This window comes from Salvia splendens, chromosome 3 (assembly GCF_004379255.2).
Source record: "Salvia splendens isolate huo1 chromosome 3, SspV2, whole genome shotgun sequence".
NCBI lineage: Eukaryota > Viridiplantae > Streptophyta > Magnoliopsida > Lamiales > Lamiaceae > Salvia > Salvia splendens.
Window position 1 is genome coordinate 35,584,234 of NC_056034.1, and position 15,522 is coordinate 35,599,755.

At 34.7% G+C, this 15,522-nt stretch overlaps 2 protein-coding genes across 4 annotated transcripts; one reads left to right on the forward strand and one right to left on the reverse strand.

The window, feature by feature from the left end:
* Positions 1-3,646: 3,646 nt before the first annotated feature.
* LOC121795816 (rhomboid-like protein 20) lies at positions 3,647-7,259 on the forward strand. Of its 2 annotated transcripts, XM_042194435.1 has the most exons (8): positions 3,647-3,842; positions 3,947-4,047; positions 4,778-4,918; positions 5,223-5,289; positions 5,925-6,076; positions 6,226-6,309; positions 6,461-6,592; positions 6,803-7,259. In XM_042194435.1, exons 1-8 carry the CDS (start codon positions 3,818-3,820, stop codon positions 6,971-6,973), a joined length of 873 nt encoding a protein of 290 aa, XP_042050369.1. In that variant the 5' UTR covers positions 3,647-3,817; the 3' UTR covers positions 6,974-7,259. The 2 variants fall into 2 exon arrangements, with proteins under 2 accessions (XP_042050369.1, XP_042050370.1); XM_042194436.1 differs by lacking the exon at positions 6,226-6,309 and having other exon boundaries at positions 3,648-3,842.
* Positions 7,260-7,299: 40 nt separating this feature from the next.
* Positions 7,300-12,586, reverse strand: LOC121795815 (dual specificity protein phosphatase 12-like). Of its 2 annotated transcripts, none has more exons than XM_042194434.1 (7): positions 12,459-12,586; positions 10,971-11,498; positions 10,285-10,337; positions 10,037-10,101; positions 9,872-9,950; positions 7,755-8,063; positions 7,300-7,622 (listed from the first exon to the last, which is right to left on the reverse strand). In XM_042194434.1, exons 2-7 carry the CDS (start codon positions 11,396-11,398, stop codon positions 7,468-7,470), a joined length of 1,089 nt encoding a protein of 362 aa, XP_042050368.1. In that variant the 5' UTR covers positions 11,399-11,498; positions 12,459-12,586; the 3' UTR covers positions 7,300-7,467. The 2 variants fall into 2 exon arrangements, with proteins under 2 accessions (XP_042050368.1, XP_042050367.1); XM_042194433.1 differs by having other exon boundaries at positions 10,971-11,438; positions 12,459-12,584.
* Positions 12,587-15,522: the final 2,936 nt, after the last annotated feature.

The following is a 15,522-nucleotide window of genomic DNA, read 5'->3' on the forward strand; positions in this document are numbered from 1 at the left end:
TAAATTCGCCATGGCTGCCCCCTCCCTTGATTGTGACGACAACCACAATGTTTTTTTGTGTACTGTACTTTTGGAATAGCAAATATTTTATTTACTTTTGTTTTGTTATGAATCTTACGATAATTTCTTTGAATTGAAAAATTAATAGAACTAACACACTTATCTCTCCAAAGCTTGTGCAATATACTTGTTAGTTTATCCATATCTTTGAATTGCTTATATAACTAAGGTTTAAAAGGAAAGTCGAGCATGGGTTGGTGTTGACACGCAAAAAAATTGATTATCAAATAGTGGATGTATGAATATGGGCGTATTGTGAGCGACTAATATCCCACATAGTCTACTTTCCTAAAATTTAACAAAAATACATTTCTCTTTTGTTTATCTCCATGTCAGCAATATCATTAATTTTCTCTTTTTTCTTTCTTTTATGGATTTTCTTCCTCTCGTTCTTACCTTTCTTCCTGCAACCATAACATCAATTCTTCTTCCCAACTTTCTTTCTCTTTCACCTAAATTACATTATTTCAAGATTAGTTTTTGATCAAATAAAATAGCATTTTTTTTAATTCCCTAATTTTTTATCAATTTTAATGATCGAAATCTTTAGCTCTGGTTTGTGATTTCATGGTATCTCTCTCATTTTTGTTTTCCCCACTTTAAAAACAAAGTAGAAAACGTGTAAATTATAGTATTAGAAATTCAAGCATATATATATGAACAAAGACCAAGGCTAAAAAACTAACCTCAAACTAGCACTTCTCGAGAGAGACGACACTTGAAAGTTCTAATAAAAACTTTGGAGAAAATATGTATGTTGTATAAGAAGAAAAGATACGAAAAATAAACAAATAAAAAAAGGAAAGATATAAGAGAAAATTAATGATATTGCTGACATGGGGATAAACAAAAGAGAATTGTATTTTTGTTAACAGAAATCTAAATTTTAGGAAACTAGCCTACATGGAATTAGTCGCTCACAGTAAGCTCATATTAATTATGCAGCAAATTTTTTCTCTATCGTATCCTGACTCTAAATATATGTAAAACACAAAACACTTGTTACTCTATCGGATCTTGTGATCTAACGGTTAGATTAACACCACGTGTCATCTAATAATGTACATTTTTAGTCTAATAATATAGCTAGGCTAATAATACCATCCGTTTGGTGGTAGTTGAGTCATTTCATTTTCTGCACTCATTTTAAAAAAATGATAGTAATTAATAGTTAAAATGAAGAAAAAGCAAAATAAGAGAGAGAATCATGTAGATAAAACTTTTATATACCGTTATTCTTTCACTTACTTTACTCCCTCTCCATTTTTAACTATTTAGAGTATCGTTTTGAAAAAACGATGGTAGAAAATGAAATTACTCAACTAACGCAGAATGAAGGGAGTAGATTTTTAGTCTAATAATGTAGCTCAACTATTATTATCCATGTCATTTCTTTTAGATAACATTATCTTATACTTTCAAGTTCAGTTTGTTTTAATTAGTGGAGTACAAATTTGCTTTGAAATCCCTCCCCAATTGCTCGAATGCCTGCAATTAGAGCATCTCCAATGGCGGCGAGCGGGCCGGCTAGCCGATTTCCGGCGCTCGCCGGTCCGCTCGCCAAACCATTGGAACCGGCGAGCGCCATTTCGGCGAAAAATCAGCGAGCTCTAGCCGATTCGCGAGCGCTCGCTGATGCGCTCGCCGGTCTGCTCGCCGCCATTGCAGGCTCAGGACCGGCGAGCGAATTTAATGTTTTTTTTAAATTTTCGAAACACTATATATACGCGATTTGCATGCCGACATGCGCCAAACGGATGTTCATATTCGACTCCAAAAGGATTTAATTGAAGAGTTGTGGGCGCGGAGGATTGCACGGCGTTAGTTTTTTTTAATTATGTAATTTTTTTAAATGTACTTTTTTTAAAATTTAAATAAAATAATTGAATTTTCCCGTATCTGTGTCGTAAATTTAATTCCGTATTTTGTGTGATTGTCAATTATTTGTTTTATATAATTAGAGGTTATGTGGCTAGGCTATTGCTGGACTATTTGCTTGTCCTGATGATGTGACATGAGGATTTTTAGTGCTGATGATGTGGCAGGAGGAGTTTGTGGCTGAGCTATTGCTGGGCGAAAGCCACTGGAGATGCCCTTAATGGTGGATTTAGGCATTACTCTCTACTATGAGTTCTCTATTTGTCTACAAGGTTGATATTCATGCGAATACATGGATTCACTTGATCTAGAGACATGATTCTCTATGATTTATTTTAAACTTTGCAGTGATTTGAAATTAAAGCAATGACTTGTAATTTAAGTCCGTTACCGTAATGGTCATTAAAATAAGCTAGAGGAGATGGTGATAATCAACTTGCATAGATATCTATTGATCATAGGGTTTGTGTTAGTTTTGATATCGGCGCAAATATCTCTTTATTTTGGTTTTAACTACAGGTGTACCGAATCCACATTTTGGCGGAATCCGACTAATCCTGCACAGCTCGACTGGGCTTGCGGATTAAGGCCGCAAATATCTCTTTATTGAACGGAGGGTATATCTAGAAATTAGTATTGTGACCACTATGTTAAAATTATGTAAAAAAGATGCATAAAATAGGTTCAAAATAGTGTGACATGAACCAATTTTGAAAGTAAAAAGTATTTTACTCGTACTACTAAATTTCAAAAATCGGTCATCTATATTTGTTTTGAAATCTTATGTATTAAGTTTGTTAGATTTTGATAAGTACAAAACAATATGTTTTGATCAAAAATTAAGAATTATGTTAAAACTTAAGGGTAAAACATATTTTAGATTAATTATGAACTTAATTAACTTGATTAATCTAATTAATTTAACATTAAAATTTATAAAATATTTTTCTTATTTACAACAGAAACTGATTTAATTAAATTGAAATTCACTTCTTGCTAGCCAAAACTTACAAATTGATCTTATACATTAGCCTCAAATCGTCAATTAACGATTTTAGTTTTAAATATGAACCTTTTCGTTTAAATGTATCTCAACTATCAACCAAAACACACGTTTGACCGTTAAATTTTAGCGTTAAATTTTAATTTTGGACAAAATATAGTCTATTAGAATAAAAAATTAACAGATTTAATATATAATATCAAAAAGTATTTTAAGATAAATGCAAATAACTAATTTTAGATTTTAATCTTACAAATAAGGGATATTGGCACCTAATATCATGTAACTTTCAAAAAATTGGGTTTTTCCCATGAACTTTGAAATTGGCAAATAATATCATGAACTTTATCCCGAGTTTGTTATTTCTCACCAATGAAAAAATTTGTGATATATTAATAGATTGAAGAACAAATTTGGAGGATGTGTTTCAAGAAAAACGGTTCTCAAAGATTGAAAATCTTGAAACTCTCAAAGTTGTTGTCGAGAAATTACGGAAAAAATGATATAATTTGTCAGAATTTTTTCATTGGTGGAAAATAACAAACTCAAGGTAAAGTTCATGATATTATTTACCAATTTCAAAGTTCGTGGAAAAATTCAATTTTTTAAAAATTTCATAATATTAGGCGTCAATATCCTAAGAATAACGACGACAACTCATGGAATTACCTACCAGCCCAATTAAAGATTGGAGCAGCCCGAACCCGTTTGTCAAACCAGATGATTTTAGATTTCGACGACCTGGAGAGAGAAGCAGAAACCAGAAAGATTTAAGAGAGAGAAATTATCTGGGACAAATCCAAGAAATACACATACAATACTACCGTAGAAGACATCGATTCAAGTAATTGGCGTGGTCGTTCGTTCTCCCAGAAAATGAACGGCGGCCCTTCTGGTTTTAGTACGTTTATCTGCCGATTATCTTTATTTTGAAAGATTGAATTTTTTTCATTTTTTAAGCTATTGGAAATCGACTTTTTGCCAATAACATTTTTCTGCTGGCAGATAATGCGCCGGTGACAAGAACGATTGTGATTGTCAGTGCTCTTTTTACAATCATTTTTGGGATCCAAGGTCGTTCTAGAAACCTCGGTTGGTCATATCAGGTTCTCTTCTTATTTTCCTTTGAATTAGTTTTTTTTTTCTGAATTTTATTGCCCTATTCATTTGTTTTTCATATTATTTGTGTAATTTCGATTTTGTAGTCGGGTTTTATGCGATGCTGGCTTCATATTTTGACTGATGTAGTTGTAGTTTGAACTGTAAAATTTGCTGAATGATTGCTAATTGGGATTTTTTTGCTTGGATGGAGTGGGAGGCTGGCTTACATGCAGTCTTGAAGATTTTGCATCCCAATTCCCAAGTGAAAACGTGTTCTTGATTTTATGCAAACCTTTGAAGCTTTTCACCTTGCTTTTAATGTCCCATTGAATTGGTGATAGCTAGACTTCCAGAGTTTATAGGAATACCTAGTATCACTTAAATGCATTTAGAAAGGGGGTGATTCAAAATACTGAAAGTGTTTAGATGAACATCAATTATTACATTAAATGTGTTTACGAAGATTAAACTACTTGTGCTCATTCAAGTTTGAGTTTTACTGAAGCTGGTAAAGCTCAAAAAGACAAGCTTAGATAGGATCTTGAAAGTATGTAGTAAGATAATTAGATGTAGTGTGCTTAGCTTGGCTCTATTTGTTTCAGCCCCTATTGGCAAATAACTAAACTTTATGCATTCGTGGTAGTGTCACTAACATGCTCGTCATTTCTGCATTACTTTTGCTCATACTTTACACACTACTTATTAGCATCATTAACTTGGTTCTTATACTGGCAGGACATCTTCAGAAAACTTCAAATATGGAAGCTCATAGTTTCAGTTTTTGGATTTTCATCTACACCAGAACTTTTATTTGGAATATATCTTTTGTACTACTTCCGTGTATTTGAGAGGCAGATAGGTTCTAATAAATACACTGTAAGCCTCGTTCTAGCTCAAGTTCTTTCTTTTCATGCATCTCAATATGTGCCATGTCAGATAAAAAGGATTCATCAATCTTATATGGAAACTATATAACCATATCCCTATGAAGAGTCTCCCTGCATTTTGTCTTTTTGGGTGGCTTAAGATGAATTCTTTTACTTTTGTGGCATGAAGTTGATGAAATCAGAAAATAACTCAGGAGAAAAATTGTTTCAATCAAGTGAATAATGGACCCTGAATTCTGTTGATTACTTTATCTGGTTGGCGGTTGTGAAACTTGTGATATTCTTTTCTGCAGGTTTTTATCACATTCTCCATCGCCATCTCTATACTGCTTGAAGTCTTTGCGCTACTACTACTTAAAGGTGCAATACTTTCTTAATCTCCTTTTATATGTCCTTGTATTGAATTAGATTTTAAGCAACATGTGCATTCAATACGGGAAAAGTGAAGCCCAAATCCTTTTAGATGATGCATTGAGTAGTGACACACTGTTGAGGGATACCTTCATGACTTCATTAAATTACTTGTAAATGCAAATTTGGGTATCATTATTCATTTGAAACCATCTTAAAACTGCCTAGTGTTTCAGCACCTCGTGACCGGCATTCTTCTGTCACAAGGCTGTTTTACTTAGTTTCAACATAACGCCCTAGTTCTTAGAACGAACATGATTTTGGTTGGAACAATACCATATCTGGAAAACTCTTAACTTCGTAATACCATGACTTATGGCTTTCCTAGTAATTTTTGGATAATTGATATAAGGATTTGTAGCGTTTACTGCCTGCAGTTGCCTTCTTCCATGGATTAATTGGTCATGTGCTGTTTCCTTAATGAGCATTTTCCAAAAAATAATTCCCTATTTATATCAAATTGAATCGCTTGCTCATATAGTTCTGTACTTAAGATGTGAAGTGGACAGACTTCAGTCGGAAGTACATTTCACATATGCATGTTAATCCTTCTGGTAACAACTTGGCTTTATTTTTTCTGGCAGATCCCTCGTTGAATATACTGACATCTGGACCCTACAGCCTTATATTTTCTTCGTTCGTACCCTTCTATTTTGACATTCCTGTTTCAACGCGGTTTCATGTGCTAAACCTTAAATTCTCTGACAAGACTTTTATATATCTAGCCGGTCTTCAGGTAATTCACCAGTATTGGTGTTTTTCTATTACTATCCTCAACTCATTTGATTAAACACAAGGCATAGCCCTGTCTACTGTTTGCATTTTTTTTCATTTTGCATCGTCTGCTGATGTCTGTAAATATGGCGCCCTATTTCCTTATTGCAGCTATTTTTGTCATCTTGGAAAAGATCCATGGTGCCAGGGATTTGTGGTATTTTAGCGGGGTCCCTGTATCGCATGAATATTCTTGTATCCATCTTCTTGTGATCAGTGCTCTCTAATTTATGATTTCATCTCCCTCCACAATGCATTTTGGCTCACACCCTCACATACAGATTCTTTTATGGCCTAAAATTGCCATTGAGCTCTACTGACTAAGCTTGTACTTACTAATTTTTAGTTTCCTGAAGCTATTGCTTCATTCTTCTCAAGATTGTCTTTGCCATCATCGATGGGAAGTAGTACGCCAGCCACTGGATCATCTCGGAATGTTGTAGGAAGCGCACCGGCCTATCCTGGTCGCCAGATGGAGGTAAAGTCTATCACGGGTTTCCTTGTTCAAGAAATGAATTTGGTTGATTACCTCTGGAGATGAATACAACTAACTCGTTTAACCTTGGTACATACATGGCTAGTCCTGATTAGGTGGCTTAGGTTTTGGATGTGCTGAATTCGAATTATGTAATCTCTCTCAATCTAGTAGCTGTATTTGACACATACTATTGGGTTTCTTTGGCTCCAGGGAAACTATCCAGCTCCGACCCTGTCAACATCGATGGAACCACCAGAAGACTCCATAGCCACACTGGTCTCAATGGGCTTCGACAGGAACTCAGCAAGGCAAGCCCTCGTACGTGCCAGAAACGACATTAATGCTGCCACCAACATCCTCCTCGAGTCTCAGGGGCATTAAGCAAATCATCAAACTACGGTTCTTCGAAACCGGACAAGCATTCCATTCAAGGGTGGCACACGCAGTTGCATCAACATGTTTCTACAAAGCACTTTGCGGGTGGCAGGAGAATTCTTATCACTGTTATATTTTTCAAAACTAGACTTCTCTCACTAAGAAGGAATCAGGAAATTGAATAGCTGTAAACATGATGCTATGCTATGTGCAGTTTGTTTCTCAGTAGTAGTACAGTAGATTCCCAAGTAAACTAATGGATCTCATTAAAGTTATATTGACTTCGTTTCAACCCTTTTCTTTTGAAACTTAAGGCAAGCAGAAGATGCACATTAATCACAAGCAGGAAACACAAAATTTACTTCATCAATCGAAGTATCGAACTCATGCCAGAATACACCGGCAAATTCGCAATTATTTCAAACACAAGTAGGAAAGAGCCGCTTGAGGCAAACCCAAAGCACATATAACGCAGTCGATGGAACTTCCACAGTTTGGATCTAGATAGTACTGATGTCCACTCGGCTTTTATGAAGCTGAAAGGCCGGTGTGATCCAACTCCCGCAACTGCACTGAATCCCTGACCAGTTGAAGTAACCTAGTCGAGCTTCACAGTGGGCGCATGTCAGCTTGCCCTCAAGACCACCTTCTTCCACTGGCAAATTGTAAAAACACTCATCGATCCATTTTATAGTTCAAGAAGGAATTAATTACACAAGCAGTTTTAGAAAGTCCAAGACTGAACAAATTACCATAAATATGGATGAGATAGCTTAAGTCATCCTACCTGTTTTCATCCAGCGAAGAGGCTCAACAAAGATGGAAGAACACCCCTCATCACCGGGTCTTCTGAAAGGACTTCCACCCCTTCTTTTATGCCAATCAAAGCATGATTCACCCTCTCCTGGAACATGATCCAAAATATTTTCCTGCAATGCAATGACTCTACGGCATTTTTTGCATCGGAATGCACAAGTAGGAGGGGCTTGTATGCCAGGTGATGCTTCAGCATTTGAGGAAACAGTTCCTGCTGGCAGTCCAGGATCTGCACCAAACTTCGAACCATCTATTTGTTCCCCACGATTATAGGAATCGCCTGTTATTCCGTTCAGAAGGACCCCATGAAGGCACCAATGAATGAAAAAATGGTGTTGGAAAAGATAATTCAACATAATTAGTATTTACTGCACCTCAGTACATGCAGTACATAGAGGACATATGATACGATCCCACATCGGTTTCACACGAAAGCGTGGAATAGCATATAAGAGGGAGTCAACCCTTGACCTTTGACCATGGTTTTCGGTTAAGTTAGGGCTTCCTATCTTATATGTTTATCAACATACCTTACCATTGCCCATTTTACTGCACTCCAAGAATAAAAGAACTAGGTTATTGTGATTAGCAATTGTCAAGCTAATTTTAAACAAATCTTCTTGTATCATTAGAGTATAGAGATGTGTGGAATGACATCAATATACATCAGATATTCATACAACTAATCTTATGATGCAAAACAACTGCTTTTTTTCTTCTTATAAATTAACTTTTTTAAGTTGAATGACAAATACTAAGATTGTCAACAAATGAGAAAGAATACATAATTCTTTCTTAGTTGAAGACTTGAAGTAGATCAATTTGAATAACAATTGGAACGACCCACTAAGCTCTAAAACCCAAGTCAGGGACTAGCTGTGAATCATGATCAGCTGCCTACTACATGAGTAGTAGGGGTGTCGAAACGGGTACCCGCACCCAAAAAACGCATTTTATACTACACGATACCCGACCCGCAAGGCATTGCGGGTATCGGGATACCCGCAATTGCGGGTACCCGCACCCGCAGGCGTAGTTAATTTAATTAGTGTGCATCTGCCAATATTTGTATAGATTTGGTTAAGGGACTACTATTAAGTACTTATGCGATGTGGGATAACTTTTAAACCTTGTGAATAAGCTCATTAACATCTTATATCTATCTATACACAACTCATGTTTTTATTTATATTTTCTGAGATTGGCAGCATGCGAAGAGACACTCAACATAAATTAAAGAGAATCAAGTGTAAAAATGATTAATAATTTAACAAAATTTTAAATATGAAATGGAGTAGAAACTAAATAAGACGACACACCTTCTATACATTAATTAATAAAAGTTAGATACTAAGTTGGTAAACTATATAGTTACATGTAGAATATTAATCTAATTTCTCAGTTTATAATTATATTTAATAAATATTTTGGAAAAACGTTCTTTGACTTTATCTTACAATTTTAATGTTTGTTTATGCCTTTGGATACATTATTTTTTAGTCTTAAGTCCAATTATTTTTGTAAACTCTTTTGATAGTTACTTCATTTCAAATATTCGAAATTAATAATAAAAATTTATGTTTGTTTGATCAAGTCATCCCAAATTATACATTCACTTGATTCAAATTTATATGTTACTATTTGAATTTGAATGATATTTGAGATAGTAGCTAGAGGTGGTGGCTAACCAAGTTGTCCCACATTAAAAATGAGATTAAATGATAGAGGACTTGTGCACTATAAATATATGATATATTCTACTCTACAATTCAAATCGGGTATTTATTCGGGTATCGGGTATACCGATACCCGGTCAGGTATACCCAATATTCGGGTATACCGATACCCCGATCCCGATTTTTGCGGGTAACGGGTATCCGATACCCGACAGGTATCGGGTCGGGTTGGGAAATACCCGATACCCGTTTCGACATGCCTAATGAGTACAACCACCACATAATATTTTTCTAGAACATTTCATACTTAGTTTAATTAAGCAAATCAAGAATTACGGTATCAGAATTATAGAAATAAAACAATAAACGTGAAAAGGGGTACAACAAATTCATTCAAGGAAAAAATATTCACCTAATACTTTTAACCGAAAGCGCTTGTATATGGAGCTTGCACGATCAACTTTAAACCCCATTTGTTCAAACATTTTCAGCTGCGACAACGGTGACAGGTGAGTAACACGCACAACCTAAAAATGCACTAATAATTAAACTAACACATAGATTTGAAAATAAATACCTGCTCCAAGAAACCATCATTAGGGCCCACTGATTCACAGCTCTGCTTCAAGGATTCAATAGCATCTTATAATCACAAGAAGAACCAAAAAGAGTTTTAACACATTCAAAATAAAACAAAAACAAAAGTAGATAAATTAAGTTGATAGTAGCAGTACAAAAATGCTTAATTACAAATAAATCAAAAATATATTTGGTAAAATGGCATGTGCATGCACTTTAAACAACAATAAAAGGACATCTCCAAACCTTCTAATGGTAGCTGTTCACATTTCATCAGGTATGCTGTAATTATTGCTGCACTGCAATGAAAATAAGAAGATGTAAATAAGCCAACACTGGGTACACGCATAATTCAATTAAAAAGCCTGACCTTAACACCCATCATAGTCTGGCCGTCAATACAAATGTTGTATAAATCAGTGTGTCGACATATAAATGTTCAACTACAAGTCTACATATAAATAAAGAAGTCATTCCATGAGAGGGAAAGGAAAACAATCGCTAAGTATTAAATAGCTAATAGAGTTCTTGAAAAACTTGGAAGTTAGTAAATAAATGAACCTTCTTCAATCTACATGAGAAAGACGAACAGCTTTTCATTAAAGTTTTAGATATAAACTAATTTATCAGGCACTTGACCAAACCCGCCTTTTCCAGTTCTCTATTATCTTTTCGATCCTTGTAAGCTTTTAGCCACACCCTTTTTGGTATTTCATTCTCATCAGAACAAAAAATTACTGAAGTTTTAGCTTTATCAAAAAAATAATTTTGTAGTCATGCCTAATATTATAATGTAGAGGCAACTATTAGAGCAAGGGAAGGAAGTTAGTACTAATATTATGATGTCTAAAAACCATAGAGCAGACCAACCAACCACCTAAGTAGGTTTAGTATAAGTAGAGACATGGCATAGTCAAAATTATATTCCACACCTCCTTGATACGCCTGCAAAGCAGTGGACAAGAACTGAACCTTCTTTCCAACTATCTTCAATAAAATCCAAGCACACATCCAAATGGTCCAGCAAATTTTCACTTTCCATATCCCTTATAGGTACAGCCATCCTCACAATCTTCAAATCCTTACCAGCATACTCCAGTGAATAAAGCAGCTTATCTGGTGATAAAGCAGACTTTGACATGTCATGTGGAACATCCTCCGATCCTGAGTCCCCAGCATAGACCTTCCGGATTTCTTTGCTCGGAATTGAGATCCCACTACGCCACTCTGAGAAGAAAGAAATGGATTCTGAACTAAGAACTGACAGTATATGTGTGATTTCATTACAGTCCTTCTGGAGAACGTCCGCAGCATCACCAATGTTGCCAATAAATAAATGCTCACGCACCAGGTACGGCATACCAGCACGAACACTTGCACCTATCTCAAATGGATGGAGACTAGAGAGAAGAAATAATAGACTTTAAAGTCATATACTTGTGCTGATTTCAAATGTCCATCTAATACAAAAAAATGAGAACTTCTTAAAAAACTAGCAGCCACTTCACACCATATAGTTTTAGCTGTCACAAAAGCAGAAAGACCTTAACAAATAGTACCACAAGGAAAGAAACAGATGCAAAAGAATATGACACTCTCACACAGGAGTAATCCCGGATGTCGGGATCACACTTCTTCGCCATTAACTTTTTTTCTATGATCACCACCTCTAAATACATTAATAAATAAACCATTGTGCTTAATTTACTCAAATAACGGTTACTATTAAATCTCGATGATCTGGTTCTTAACATCGATAACATATAGTCCCTCCATCCGCCATTAAATGTCCCATATTTCTTTTTCCGTTCGCCAATAAGTGTCTCATTTCACTTTTACTATATTTGGTAAGTGGACCCTACGTTCCACTAACTCAATCCACTCACATTTTATATAAATCCAATATAATAAAAGTAGGTCTCCCATTCCACTCACTTTTCTACCCACTTTACTTTATAAATTCAAACAATTTCTTAAAATCTGTGCCGGTCAGATATGAGACATATAATCATGGACGGAGGGAGTACCTCTTTAGTCACAGTTACAAAATCACCGAAAAAAAAACATAACTATCGTCAAACGTATCAAAGAAACTATTCGTCGAGCTAGTGTAGAAACTTCAATCTTCAGGTATCAATAAAGGTGTTCAATTTAACTAAATATCAGCAACTTCGCGACACAGTTACATTTTCCGATTTTCGAAACAGAAAAGGCAGCATAAATCATCATTTTATAACTAAGCTGATCATTCAAAATAAATACGATTAACAGAGAATCTAACTCATCTAAATTCGCCTCCGAACAATAAAAAAAAAGGTTGTGGAATAAAGCAATCCATTCATGAACTGGAACTATGATAAATATTCCTAGAAAAATGAAATTCCTCCTAGCAATAGCAATAAAGTCATGCAATACCGTACCTTGGGCCGGAGATGGGATATTCCGGTGATTCGCCGAGGAGTGTTGGCGGGCTAACGAAGAAGGAAGCTGAATATTCCTGTTCCTTTTTCGCTATGCGATTTCCACTCGCGTTTGAAGTTTTATAGAACCTTCGCACGTGTGAAGGAATCCTGAGGCTCGTGCGAGCCTGTTTACTTTTTAGGAGAATGGCATCTTTCTACCTCGGGAGCTCTAATTTGAGAAAATGTTTTGAATAAGCTAGTAAAACATTTTATTATATCTTAAAAATTTGAGAAAGTAATTCTAATATTTAGTATTTTGTGGGAATTATAAATATCAGAGTCTCAATATATGCAAATCCATTCTTTATTGCAGAATCGTATAAATTTAAAATTAAGGTTTTTAGATCTATTTTTTGTGGATGAGATGCGCAAATGTATAAATTATTTTCGCTTTCATCACGAGCCTATTTTACTTCAGCCTAGGACAAATAAGTCATAACATATTAGGAGGATTTAACTTCATTCCAGTGGATTTTTACTTCATTCCAATAGGATTATTACTTCATTCCAGTACGTACAGTCGGTTTCGCCGTAGCGTACTGTTCTTTCTCTCTGCAATGTCTATCACCGCCGCCACGTTGCTGACAACAAAATGGAATGATAGCCTAATTGAATGGTGTAATAAGCACATGGAATGATGTAATAAACTATTTGAATGAAGTATGTGTAAAAGCATTTGAAGTCTTGCTGAAATGAAATAAAAACCTTGTCCAATGAAGTAATAACGTTTTTTAATGAAGTAATAAACCTATTGGAATAAATTATCTTTTTTAAAGTGAATAAAGTAAAAACTCAGTTCAATGAATTTGAATGAAGCATGTGTTGAATCATTTCAAAACCTATCGGAAGTAAGTAAAAGCATACTGTAGTTTCAAGGTATTACGTATCAGAATGAAGTAAAATGAGTTTGTAATGAAGACCGAAATAATTTACACATCAGCGAATCACATAAAAAAAAATAGATCTAATGACCCTAATTTGGTCTCTAGTTCGGTCTTTAAAATTAGTTCGACAATGATCACAACTCATAAAGATCATATATTAATTTTAATTAAATCACTTAATTGAAATTAAATAGAAAGGTAACTACATTAACTTTAGTTTATGAATTGGATAAATAATGGGTTAAAATTAGGCCGAAATAGTTTTGCATTTGGGCTTGCATTTTAATTAGAAGAAGAAACAATATCAGCAGGTAAAAGCCCAATTCTTAGCATATGAAATTATGAATGGTCAAAATAATTAATTTTCTCCTACACTCTGGAAGGGATCACCTAGTACAATTTATACCACATCTCCTAATGCATCAATATAAGGTGGACAAATGAATTATATTTATAGAATAGGAAAGGGCAAACAGTTTATAAAGTGATAAACTTTCAAAAAAGTTTGGTTTTTCCTGTGAATTTTAAATGCTACACACAAAGTCATGAATTTTATCGGACTGTGACATGGTAAATTTCCGGAACAAACTAATCCTACATGGCACGCATGAGTTGTGACATGACAAATCGTTGCCACTACACAAAACGACATCGTTTTACATGCATAAAACGAAGTCGTTTTATGTGTTTTCAGATAAATTAAAATGATTAGATTAGGGTTCTTCACATCGACTTCTTCACATACGCCTCCCTCCCCACCGCGATTTCAGACGCCTCCCTCCATCGCCATTGATTAGATTAGGGTTCTTCACATCGACTTCTTCACATACGCCTCCCTCCCCGTCGCACCATCGGATCCTGAGTTCTCCGTCACGGCCGTCGTCACTGAAGATGGGAAGACTTGAGCAGACACACAGAAAGGTTTCTTTGAATGGTGAGGTGCGTTTGAATCAATCTGGACAATTTGGAGTTAGGGCTAAGGGGTAATGGTTTTGTGAATTTATAAAATAAAATAAAAATTGTCTTGTCAGCACTCACTCAACATCCAAATCATCTTCCACGTCAACATAAATACAAACGTCATCACACTGCTTAGACGGAGTACCCGACTGGGGAAATCGGCACACAGGGTAAAGTTCATGACTTTATGTGCAACAACATTTAAAATTCACGGCAAAACCAAACTTTTTTGAAAGTTCATGACTTTATAGGCAGTTTTCCCAATAGAAAAATCTATTTCCAATATAACCTCTATACTTTAGCTCTTCACTTTCTTTTTGTCTGTACTATATTTAATCTAAATAATTATGTTAAACTTTCTTTAACAAAAAAATCTAATAATATTAGTTAATAAAATAACATGCTCGCGTCGCATATAAGTTTTGAATGTTTGAAAATATAAATTTAATAATATTAGGATGGATCATGTCTTTTAATTATTTTAAAATATAAAATGCTTCATACATATAAGTTTTTATATTGATTGCACCTATACCCTCTACAAAGTAGACACCTACTTATGAAATGTGTGATATGGTGTATTATGTCAAGTTTACCCAAGTTGGTAGTTAAGATGAAGAACATAGGAAAATGAAAAAAAGGTAAAACAAAAAAAGTACACTCTCTCTGACTAGGTTGGGAAATTCGCACAACCTTTTACGTTGATGATTCTACCGACCACATTTAAAGGTTTTGAGAAATACTATTACTCAAAGTTTGTAATACTACTTCTTATCAATACCCCTTTCTTTAATTGAACAAATACTTTATCCCTCATCAATACGTATCTTAAGGTAACTCAACTGGAGTTCTAAGAAACATAAAAAAAATTGATTAAAAAAATTAATGAGACGTAAATCTAACTTTTATATATTATTTCTATAATAAATATGGATGAAATGCATAGTCTATTACTAAAAGTAGCAAAAAAAATGAGACATGTATTTACATATGGACTAAAAAAGAAACTTAAGAAAACTATTGGCAGACAGACTGAATATATCTATTGTGAGGTCTACCTGTGGAATACAAATTTACATGAACCAATATTAATGGATCATCCATTCCAAGGTAGATGTCACACTTTTCATTTTATTTTATCCTACAAAAAATATCACATTTTCTCTTTTGTAAAAAAA